At 41.9% G+C, this 11,627-nt stretch overlaps 1 protein-coding gene across 4 annotated transcripts; it reads left to right on the forward strand.

Annotated features, from left to right (window-relative positions):
- Positions 1 to 6,541: 6,541 nt before the first annotated feature.
- On the forward strand, positions 6,542 to 10,918 carry LOC131253148 (DNA topoisomerase 6 subunit A). 4 transcript variants are annotated; one of them, XR_009174943.1, is made up of 3 exons: positions 6,542 to 7,963; positions 10,063 to 10,270; positions 10,505 to 10,918. XR_009174943.1 is itself a non-coding variant. In XM_058254002.1 (2 exons), the coding sequence occupies exon 1, from the start codon at positions 6,627 to 6,629 to the stop codon at positions 7,944 to 7,946; it is 1,320 nt and encodes a 439-aa protein (XP_058109985.1). In that variant the 5' UTR covers positions 6,542 to 6,626; the 3' UTR covers positions 7,947 to 7,963; positions 8,466 to 8,769. The 4 variants fall into 4 exon arrangements, 2 of the variants coding, with proteins under 2 accessions (XP_058109985.1, XP_058109983.1); XR_009174942.1 differs by lacking the exon at positions 10,063 to 10,270 and having other exon boundaries at positions 6,543 to 7,963; positions 10,505 to 10,700; positions 10,828 to 10,918; XM_058254002.1 differs by lacking the exons at positions 10,063 to 10,270; positions 10,505 to 10,918 and adding an exon at positions 8,466 to 8,769.
- Positions 10,919 to 11,627: the final 709 nt, after the last annotated feature.

Here is an 11,627-nt window from a genome sequence, read left to right on the forward strand (position 1 = left end):
AGAAGGAAGATAAGGTGGGTGATTTTTCATTATTTTAAATTTTAGGGCCCACTTGTTGGTGGGACCCATTTGGATGTATGTGATTTAATCAAGAGGGCCCATAGTGGCGGGGTTCCTCTATCTCACCGTATATCTCTCTATCTCTCTCTCTCTCTCTCTTTCTTTGTGATGGCGTGGATCCCACCAATGTGTGTTACATCTACCCCGTCCACCTACATCAGACGGTGTGGCCCACTCTATTATAGGTGATAATCCACACCATCCACTGTTTAGGTGGGCCAAATGCTTTATATATATATATATGTTATATTTTATATAATATGTATAATATATATAATATAATATGTATTATATATATAATATAATATATGTATTATATGTATATATTTGGTGGGCCACGTCCATGTGGGACCCACCATAATGCATGTGTTTATCCACACCGTCCAGCGTCAGTGGATGCTGGACGGGCGTGGCCAACATAGAGTATGTATACTGACTGGGGTGTACTCACAAGATAGCAAAACGTTAAAAAAAAAAAAGGGAGCCTTTTTGGAGTAGGCTGCCCATGCAGGCCCCACCTTGATGTATGAGACTGATCCACACCGTCTATTCCGTTACTCAGTTCATTTCAGCCGTTGAACCAAAAATTTAGACTAATCTGATAATCAAGCGGGCCATACCAAAGGAAGTAGCGGTATTGCCATTAAAATACCTCCCTGATGCTCCTACATATCAAAAACCATCCAATATTGGACTCGATGGGATTATATCGAGCCACAGGGACCAATGGCTGGGATGGATTCGTCTATAGTGGGCCCCATCTATCAAAAACCATCGAAACATTGGTTTTTTTAAAAAAAAAAATTTGGAATCAGATGCAGCAGCATCTGCTGCTGCCGCTGTCAGAGGACGAGCGAGCGGGCGGGCTGCCAGTCTCGGCCCCGCTGTGGGCCCCACCTTGATGCCTTTCGACCATCCAAGCCGTGCATTTGATGGGTCCCCATGGACCAACCGTCCATCCCAAAAATCTGCCTTATACGGAACTCATGTGGGCCATACCATTTAAAATCATGTGAAGACATGCCAAAACATATAAAATTACTTGGTGGGGCCTACCTGAGTTTTGGATGTCGCTGAAACTCGATATGGACCATCAGTCAGGTGGCACTCACACAATGAATGGGCTGGATTTGTGAACCACATTTCGGTGGGTCTCACATCCACCCCAGGTCCTGGTGACCTTATAAACAGGTTGGACGTCAACGAACAGCACGGTGGGCTCCCTGCCCACGTAGGTTAGATGGCAAATACGCATTACGGTGGGCCCCTCCCTGGCTGCATTGCATGGCCCTGTGAACACAAAAATAAACATTTCAGTGGGCCCTTGGCCCACACAACCCCATCCACAGGTTGTATGGGAAATAAATATTACAGCGGGCCCTATCCAGGCCCATATCACCTTATGAATAGTTTGGATGTCAAATGAATAGCACAGTGGGCCCTATCCAGGCCCACGTGACCTTATGAATAGATTGGGTGATAAATAAATATTATAGTGGGCCCTACCCTGGTCCACATGACCATGTGAACAGTTGGTTGGAAAATAAACATTATGTTGGGCCCTAGGTTGCTTGGAAAATAAACACTACTGTGGGCCCCGGTCTGAATGACCTTAACAATGGGTTGGATGGGAAATAAACATTATGGTAGGCCCCTCATGGGACCCACTTATGTATGTGTTGTAAACCATACCCTCCATTAGAGTGGGCTCCATCATGATGCATGTGTTTCATCCAACTGTCCAACCATTTTGGAGATAATTTAAGGCCCATTTTATGAGGCCCATTGTGATGTATGCAAGGCCCATGTGACTAGGCCCATGTGGATGCATTTGTGGCCCGTCATTGAGGCCTACCTTGATATATGTATACGAGACCCATGCATGAGGCCCATTTGATGTATTAGAGGCCCAATGGGATGTACATGAGGCCCATTCCATGATTTATGTGTTGACCCTTATAGCGGCAGTGCCTTGGGAGCAATGATGGTTTGATGTCCACATTGTAAGGTTAATGTTGGTTAAATGTCCGCATTACGACTCTCCCTAAGGCCCATTAATAGGCCCATCTCCGTTATACCCAGAGCCCATCTCTTTATACATGTTTAGTATAGATCCATGATTCATGATCATTCGCATCATATGTATGCCTGATGTGAAGAGTGACCGATCATAGCATATGCCTTTGGGTAGATTGTTTATGGGCTCCCTGATAGGCGGAGTTGCCCCATATAAGTGCATGGTACATACAGGACTGTTGCATGACTGATAGTGTGACTCATACACTTGCATTTGTGTAATTATAGTTACTGTATGCCCTAGCGACATCGGGGCCATAGCCTCCATAGACACATCGTCGATGGCTGGGTTGGATACCGAAAATGTTTGGTTATAGTATACGAGCGCCATAGACGTCCCTGGGTGAAAATTCCTAAACCCGATGGTACCGGAGGATGACTCCAATGTCGAGACCGAGTGGATATATGAGCGCACGAGGGCCGAATACCGGAGGCCGCGTCTCCCACTGTGTCGTGGTCGGTTGGAAAGGAGTGTGGCCTTACTCGCTCGAGGGTAGGGGGCAATACTAGGCCGAGTTTGACCGGCTCGCGAATGGGTCCGCTATCGGCGTGCCGGATAGGTATTGAGACTATTGGTCGGGCGGATAGTGAGGTTTCTTACGCTCACTTGGTCTGTGCGGCTAGGAGAGCCGCAGTGCCATTTGGAGTGTATTGAACCCGGTGATTATCGAGAATGAGAACTGTCTTGATACATGTTGAGGATTGACATGCTTGAGTTGCATCTCACATCGCATGGCGTGTTATGGCCGATAGCATTCATATCTTGACCGCAAGCCTGTACGGGTGATTGCATTCATGTACTCATCACCATGATTCCGCATTACTCTTAACTTGCATTTGAGCACGCTTATATTGCGCACAAAAATACACCACCATCTAAGCTATCTATAAGCTTATGCACGATTGATGCGTGCAGTAGATCTTAGGCAGGTGTTGCAGTGGCAGAGTTTGGATTAGAGCCGAGCTTCTGGAGTTTTGTTTCTTTCGTTGCATTGTATTTTTCCCTTTCAGACGCTTTGTACTCAAAAGTTTTTGGATCATAGTGGATTTTGTGGTGGTGTTCTTGTGGTTATTGTTTGTGGGTTATGCTTTTGTTATGCTCATTATGAATCAGACTGATGATTTGAAACCCTTCTTGTAGTATTCCAGGATCGGAACCTGGTGAATGGGTGCTGGGATCCGAACATAGGGGCACTAACTATCCAAAATCCATACTTATAGACCCACTCGATGCATGACTGTCAGTCACAACATGAAAGGGTTGAGATTTTATGCTCTATAAGGTTGCAAAAAACACGGGGACAAATCACAAGTTTTTCCTTGACCCTCGTGAGAGTACACTTGTGTTATTCTCTCACCAAGTGAGTCTTCGACAAAGAAACCTTACTTAAAATAGACACGAAAGTGTCTATGGCTTACCTAAAAGGTGGGGTGTCAAGCAGCTGTAGCATTCGGTTGCCCACAACCTCTGTCAAAGAGGGACATTTATAGACAACCCACCCAAAATGAGACTAAACTACTCTTTAGGCTTTGGGTAAACTTCGATGAAACCATCCTTGGGCAGTTCAAGAAGCATTGAAATCTAAATCAAGCAAGTAGGTAAGACCCTTGGTATGTTGCAAAAACAATCAATGCCTGATCGACAAATCAAATCTTATCCTATAATCTGGACCCTCTAGAAACCCTATCTATACACCCATTCGATAAAATGATCTCTGAATCGCTTGAGAAACCTCAAAAATTTAACCATGACAAGCAAAAATGATCCCCAACACTTTCGGAGACATCGAACATGCCCAATTGACCGATCTCTGACAAGGATGCACATACATCTAATAAACAACTAAACCCTCCAGGACATTAAATACCCCCCTGTATATGCAAAGCACATGTAAAAAAGGGACAAAATAAACCTCCAGCTTATGGATAGCTGATGGTCCACATGGCCCAATCATTCTTTCTAAGCATTACATAAGCCAACTCATTGATGGGAGGCAGAAACATCACGGTGAGTTGTCCATGAGCCAATGGGTGAAGTTTGTAAATTCATAGAACGATTATCATTATGGGGGTAGTTGAGCGAGTAGAAGTCAAAGGTGAAAGTCGTGAGATCAGAGAAGGGTCGACAGTCTGAGATTTTGAAGTGCCCTAAGGATTTCTGACATGCCAAGGTGCTACCCCACACAAGAGACCACCCAAGGAGAAAATAACCTATTGAAGAAATAGCTGAAGAAGTGAGTAGGGTTGGAATCAGGAAAATTTGACCATCCATTTTGCTATAAAAGGGTGTTTACCCTCTCATTTTCTTTCTTACATCTCAATCTAGCTTAGATTGCATTCCACTCCACACATTCCCAGTATATTTATAATATTAACTCATATTTTTATTCTTTTTTACTTCGAGTTTGTTTTACTATGTTTAGCTTATCCGGAGTTGTAAACTTTGTGAAGTGATGTCAGGATTACATTTTATTTACTGTCTTTTACTTTATTTCTACCTACTTGGAGTCACTTGTCTCTGTGAAGGTATAAATAATTCATTAGTTTTACATGCCTGTTCTCCTGTGGGTTACATGAAGCAAGGCTAGTCATATAATACTGAAAATTTGCTAGATTCTCCTAGAAATCATTAGATCCCATAGAGTAGAGATTGCACATTATGTAAGTAGGGTTGAATGTTTAATTTATTTATCTTCTGTCACTGAGACTATTATTTTGAATTAATAGTTGCAAACTAACCGCATGAGTCATTTGAGCCGAGAAACCTCACGTTTTCCTAGCATTTAAGTGATTCTATGATTTTTAGCCGACCGTTGATTCCAAATTTCTTTTGGCTAGGGGTAACACAAAAAATCCAATGCCTCCTATACCCCACCTATGTAGCGTATCCAAATTAAGAAAAAACCGTTGGGCACCATGCTCTTGCATTGCAACATTTACACTCACAAAGATTGTTCAAGTGGAGAAGTTGGATTGGAGCTTAACTTCTCTAAGCTTCAAAGCAAGGTAATAATGATGGATTGACAAGGCAAGAAAGTAATTTTGTTATTATGGTGGAGATTATTAAAATAGTGACACCAAAATCACGATGGGTTTAACTCCCCCTTAAGCCCATATAACTCATGTTATACATAAGTAAACAAGGCTAGTGTTTGTGAAACAGTGGGTTATTTTTAATATTTCATTCGTGAAAAGGAGGCTTCTAAGGAAAGTTTTATTAAGAAAAATGCGGAGTTACGAATTTGAGAAATAATTCATTTTACACAAGTCAAAAGAAGGTACAAGCTAAGTTTTCTTCTTAAAAGCATTGTTCAATGGTTCCGGGACTTTTTCGAGAGTTACTTTAGGGTCATCTTCTCAATATCTTCAAAATAAGAAGATTTATTACCAGCATATGCAATGGTGGATAGTTTTCTCTTTTGAGTTTGGATTCAAAGACATTTTGACATGTTCACAAAGAATGCACTATATATACCTTGTTCTTTATAAAATTTTCTTACTATAGTGGGTTATTTTCTTGTTGGATTGTCCGTGAATATATTTTAAGTGGTGAACCATACATCTTGTGTTTTTATATAATTTTCGTTATTTTTATTTTAATTATTATACAGAATCCTTGTATATTCTATGTACCATTATAATAAAATAATGCTTGATTTTGATGGCAAATTATTTAAACAATAGCTCCTGCCCATTAGATGTAAAACTAAATCTAAATAACCCATACCCGTTAAAACTTTCTTTGGGCCCACAACAATGCCTATTTGTCATCCAACCTTGGTCATACAATCGCTCTGCACCAACATAAACGAAATGAACCAAAATGGAGGATACAAGTATCATCTTAATCTAAAATTTTTATGGCATTTAAGGATCTTTTATCCGTAGAATTTCACTTCACACTGTTTCCTGTGTATGGTCTACTTGAGCTTTGGATATACTTATTTTTGAGATCAAGCCATAGAATTATTTAATTATCTGATAAAATAGATAGATGGAACGGATAAAATACATAAATCACCGTGTGCCGCCACGGAGTTTACGCAGCCCCACAGAGTTTACTCAGTACGCAATCCACAATCGGAGTCCAGATAAGTTATATGCACCGTTAAAAATGTTTCTCACGTAATGGGGGGTGTGGATTTTTAGGTATAAAGCTCGGTGGGCCACGCAGCCACACAGCTTTGGCGCCGCGTAACGGACCGTGAGAAATTTCGTTCTCAGCAATATCGGGAAAATCTTTGTAAAAATATTTATTATAAATTAATAAATGATTTAACATTTAAAATTTGTATAAACATGGATTTATTCAAGATATTTAGTTTTAAAATACCGCGATGATTTTCCGCGATAATATCGAGATATTTTCAAAATATCGCCGAGTAATAGCAAAACCCTAAAAATCCCCAAGGCTCTCGCACACTCCACTCTCGCCATCAACATCTCCAGCCCCTTCTATCCAACGCTCCCCACTGGTCCACCTCCCATCAATGGCGGACAAGAAGCGCCGTCGTGTGGACCCCACCTCAGATGACGACGAGGAGCTGGACCCACGACCTCGCTCGAAATCCCGAACCTCCAAGAGCGCCGGCACAAACAGCGCCCTCTCCTTCAAGAACCGACTCAAGCCCGACTCCGTCATCCTCGATTCATTCAAGCAGACCTTCCATTCCGCCCAATCTTCCCGCAGCGAAAAATCGCTATCCCTCTCCGATCTCAATCTCTCCTTCCCATACCGCGAGGTGACCGATCTCCCACCGTCCAGTGTCCTCACCGTCATCGAATCGACGGTCCTTGCTGCCGCCTCATCCATCCTATCAGGCCGTGGCTTTTCTTTCTCAGTCCCGGCCCGCGGCAGCTCCAACCAGGTTTATATCCCCGAGCTTGATCGCATTGTCCTCAAAGACAAGCCCTCGGTCCGCTCCTTCTCTAGCGTCTCCACCGTCCGCAAGACCACCATCACGGCCCGCGTCCTCTCTCTTGTCCACCAGCTCGCTCTCAAGAACATCCACGTCACCAAGCGTGATCTCTTCTATACCGACGTAAAGCTCTTCGGCGACCAGTCCCAGTCCGACGCCGTCCTCGACGATGTCTCGTGCATGCTTGGCTGCACCCGCTCCAGCCTCAATGTCGTCGCCTCCGAGAAAGGCGTTGTCGTAGGCCGCCTTGTCTTCTACGACGACGGCGACCGCATAGATTGCACAAAGATGGGGGTTGGCGGGAAGGCCATTCCCCCCAACGTCGACCGCGTGTCAGGCCTTGAGTCCGACGCCCTCTTCATCCTTCTTGTTGAGAAGGACGCTGCGTTCATGCGGCTTGCCGAGGACCGGTTCTACAACCGGTTCCCGTGCGTGATTGTGACTGCCAAGGGCCAGCCAGATGTTGCAACGAGGCTCTTCCTGAAGAAGATGAAGACAGAGCTGCGGTTGCCGGTGCTGGCCCTTGTTGACAGTGACCCATACGGGCTGAAGATCCTGTCGGTGTACATGTGCGGGTCGAAGAACATGTCGTATGACAGCTCGAACCTGACAACACCGGACATCAAGTGGCTGGGGATCCGGCCTAGCGATCTGGACAAGTACCAGATCCCAGAGCAATGCAGGCTGCCGATGACAGAACAGGATGTTAAGACAGGGAAAGATATGCTGGAGGAGGATTTCGTGAAGAAGAACCCTGGGTGGGTGGAGGAGCTGGAGCTGATGGTGAAGACGAGGCAGAAGGCGGAAATACAGGCGCTGAGCTCATTTGGGTTCCAGTACCTGTCGGAGGTGTATCTCCCACTTAAGATACAACAGCAGGACTGGCTGTGAGTGACCACCACGCCAAGGTATAATAGAAAAAAGAAGAAGAAAGATTCTGTATACAATTGAGTATTTTGTATATACAATTGGGTTTTGTTTTGAAAAAGATTTGCATTGTAAATGTGCATTCTAATGCTGATGACTGTCTTAAACATGAATTTAATGTTAGGAAGCAGTGGGTGTTCGTGACTGGCTTTATTACTCAAGTTTTGAGTATTTTGATTATTGTCGTGGAGAATATTACGTTATTGCGATGTTTATCATCACCTCAAGCTTGCAAGTTCTACAGCATAATTTAACCGAAGTATTAATATGCTGTTCCGGGTCATCTGGCTTATGTTCTGACATGGTTATTTGAGATTTAAAGCAACAATGTTTTTTTTTTTTTTGGAGCAATCTCCATATGTACTTGTTGTGTTATGATGGTTAGCGTGTGCTGTTCAAACTTCAAAATTTAAGTTGAGTCATGAATCATGATGTATAGTTATTAAATTTTGATATAATGCTTTGATCTCTGTTTTTCTATAGTTGATGATGTGAGGATCAGGAATTGCATTGGTGCCGGAAGGGGGACTGCATGTCATTATGAATCATTAAGTTTCTTTTGGGGATTTTCTAAGAAACTAAAACAAATAGAACTTACTAGAACTTGGGATTTGAGAAGTGATGTTTGCACACTGGCTCTAGGGTTTCAAAGGAATTCATCATTTGAAAAGGTGACCTATTTTTTATTATGATGAAGTGTAAAAATAACAAGAAACTGTCAGAATGCATGTACGGGCTTGCATATTGCGCATAAATGTCAAGTTCTTACTAACTAAAAGTTTTTCCATGTGCCGCCTTTTTCTTTACCAAAGTATTAGTCTCTCCACATCACTTCACAAGTTCTAGTAAGTATTAGTGCAGGGAATAGCTATACTGCACTACATCTATTGGTGCTATATAAAACTGTTGGAAACTTCTATCCTGATGACATATAGTGCTGAAATTGATTATGCAGATGTGTTAGTTTTGTGCTGTGTAGTAGTTCTTTGGAACTTTGAAGAACAGATAATGGATTGATTGATTTTCTTCCCCTCCTGAAAACAAGCTGTTGTTGTTTATTGTGGAAGTGCTTTGAAAATTAATAATTACTGTGTTTTTGGGTAGTAGTGTTCGTTTTCAGCATTTGATAATTGTTGCTGTTTTTGAGCAGCTATTTGATTCCAGAGGATTTGTGACTGCTGACGTAAGAAGTGAATGTAATAGCAGGGTGTGAATCATGTGCTCTGTCCTATGCGTCACTCTAAGTTACTAAAACAGCCAACTAAGCTACTAAAGATGCCTTAATATGCCAAGGGAGAAGAAAAGACAGTTCGGAAATATGCTACTTAATAGCGAAAGAAGAGCTTTTTAACCTAAAAGCCGAAAGGAAGGGTGTTCTCCATACCTATCCTGAACTACTATCCAGCAATAAATGACCAAAATCTGGCAATAAATGACAACCTCCATGAAAAGGATGATAGGCAAGGGCAAAGGCAGTGAGACCAACTGAGCTTGGGATGAACTTCGATGACTTAGGCGAGGATTGGTAGAAATTCTCATATGTCAAGCTAATCAAAACCCATTTTCGGACAAAGAAAAGGACTAAACAAGACCATAGTGGTGAGGAAAGCCTCATAGATTCTATGGGAAATTGGAAACGTTGAAGTGAGCTGTGACATATAAAGAGTAAGATGAGTTGGTAATGGTCAATGAAATTTTTTCATATTGTACAGATTTAAGATTGGATCTGATTGTTCTCGAATTGGTCCATTCAATGGTTTGAAATCTCACAAGGTGACATTTGACCACATTTATTCATATGCAGTGCATTTCTATAATAGCAGGGTGTAAATCATTCTGATTTTGTATTTATGTATCAAGTATATATATATATTTTATTATATTGGAAGCTGATTGCCAATAATGGGGGGGCTAATACCTCCTCATTCAGGGAACCATGGAAATTTCTCTGCTTCAGTTCAAATTTGTCATATGTAGTGATTGCTAGTGGTGATACAATATGTTACCTGGACACTTCTAAGTGGATTCAATGCCCGTGTCTGTTGTTTCAATTTTTTATTTTGTTGATGCTGTTATTTAGATGTACCCCATTCTACAGAACCCATATACTTAAACCATATGAAGAACCCAGGTGTAGCACACTGGAGTCCAGAACCATCAGTAAAATAAAAACTGCATATGGAGCCCCCTCTTAAGAAAGGTTCTGATTTGGTTGTGGGATTCATTTTTATTCTCCTCATGGCAAGCAAGCAATTTGTGCTGGTCTGAATGGAAGAGAGCTGGGGCGGGTAAGTATCATGGGTTTTCTAGTTTATTCCTCTGATTGCTTATTTTATTGTTGTTGTTAGCTATGCTGCAAGCATGTGTTACCTTCTCTCTTTAAGAGAGTGGGACATGTTTTACCCTGATATTCCCATGCCCCATCTCATCTTAAGTTTGAAAATATTGGTGATTTTTCACTTTGAATTCTATCACGGTTGCTCATGCTCTTGCTTGTTGGTTAATTATAATTGTATTTTCAGGTGGCAAACTATATGAACATAAAGAGCTGGCTGGATCTAACATGCCAAACGGTGGCTGACAGGATGAAGGGGAAGACTCCCGATGGATGACGAGATGAGGAAGACTTTCAACATAAAAAATGATTTCATGCCTGAGGAAGAAGAGGTCCGGAGGGAGAACCAGTGGGCCTTCGAGTGAATTTTTTTTGTTGTTGTTGTTGTCGTTGTCGTTGTTGTTTTCTTTTTCGTTCTTTTTTCTTTTTTGGATGGTCTACAGGGATCATCTCATTTCTAAGTAGCTGTAGTAATATGAAGTGTAAATAGGGTTGGTTGACAGTGCATAGTTAGAAGTTGATCTTTTTTGGATGGTCTATAGGGATTATCTCATTTATAAGTAGCAGTAGTAATATGAAGTGTATATAGAGTTGGTTGACAGTAGGGCTGTACACGAGTCGAAATAGCTCGAAAAGCTCACTTGACTCGGCTCGAGTCAGCTCGGATTGACTCGGCTTGAAAGGCAGACTCGGGGCGAGTCAAGCTCATTTTCTAAAGTTCGAGCATGGTGCATTTTGACTCAACTCGAACTTGAACTCGACTCGGCTCAAGTAATACTTCTAAAATTTTTAATTATATATATATATATATATATATATATATATATATATATATATATATATATATATGAATCATGCTCCCCTGCACACCTACGCACGTGCGCACCTTTGCACATGTGTCATGGGTGTCTAATCTGAACGGTCCATGTGATGCGGAATCCCATGAAACCCCCTGTGACAAATTTTCACCCCGATCTAAAATTCTGGTGGGCCATAGCAAAGAGAAATGCAAATCAAGGGAGGAAACTGTTTTCATTTTTCATGGCCCATTAAAGTTTTAGATCAAAGTAAAACTTGGTCCTGGGGGGTTTCACGAGGTGCTGCTTCACATGAATGGTTTAGATTTTGGATCCTCATCACGTATGATGGGTTCTCAAAAAAGTTCGTATGTAGTACGTACGAACTGGTTTGCAGGTGAGTGTTTCTGTGTGTGTGTGTGTATAATTTTTCTTATTAAAAAAGTTAAAACTTTAAAAGTTAAAACAAAGCCTATTTGAACCTACCCTCCCTCTTTTTTTTTCCCTTACCCC

The sequence above is a fragment of the Magnolia sinica genome, chromosome 8 (assembly GCF_029962835.1).
Source record: "Magnolia sinica isolate HGM2019 chromosome 8, MsV1, whole genome shotgun sequence".
Lineage (NCBI taxonomy): Eukaryota > Viridiplantae > Streptophyta > Magnoliopsida > Magnoliales > Magnoliaceae > Magnolia > Magnolia sinica.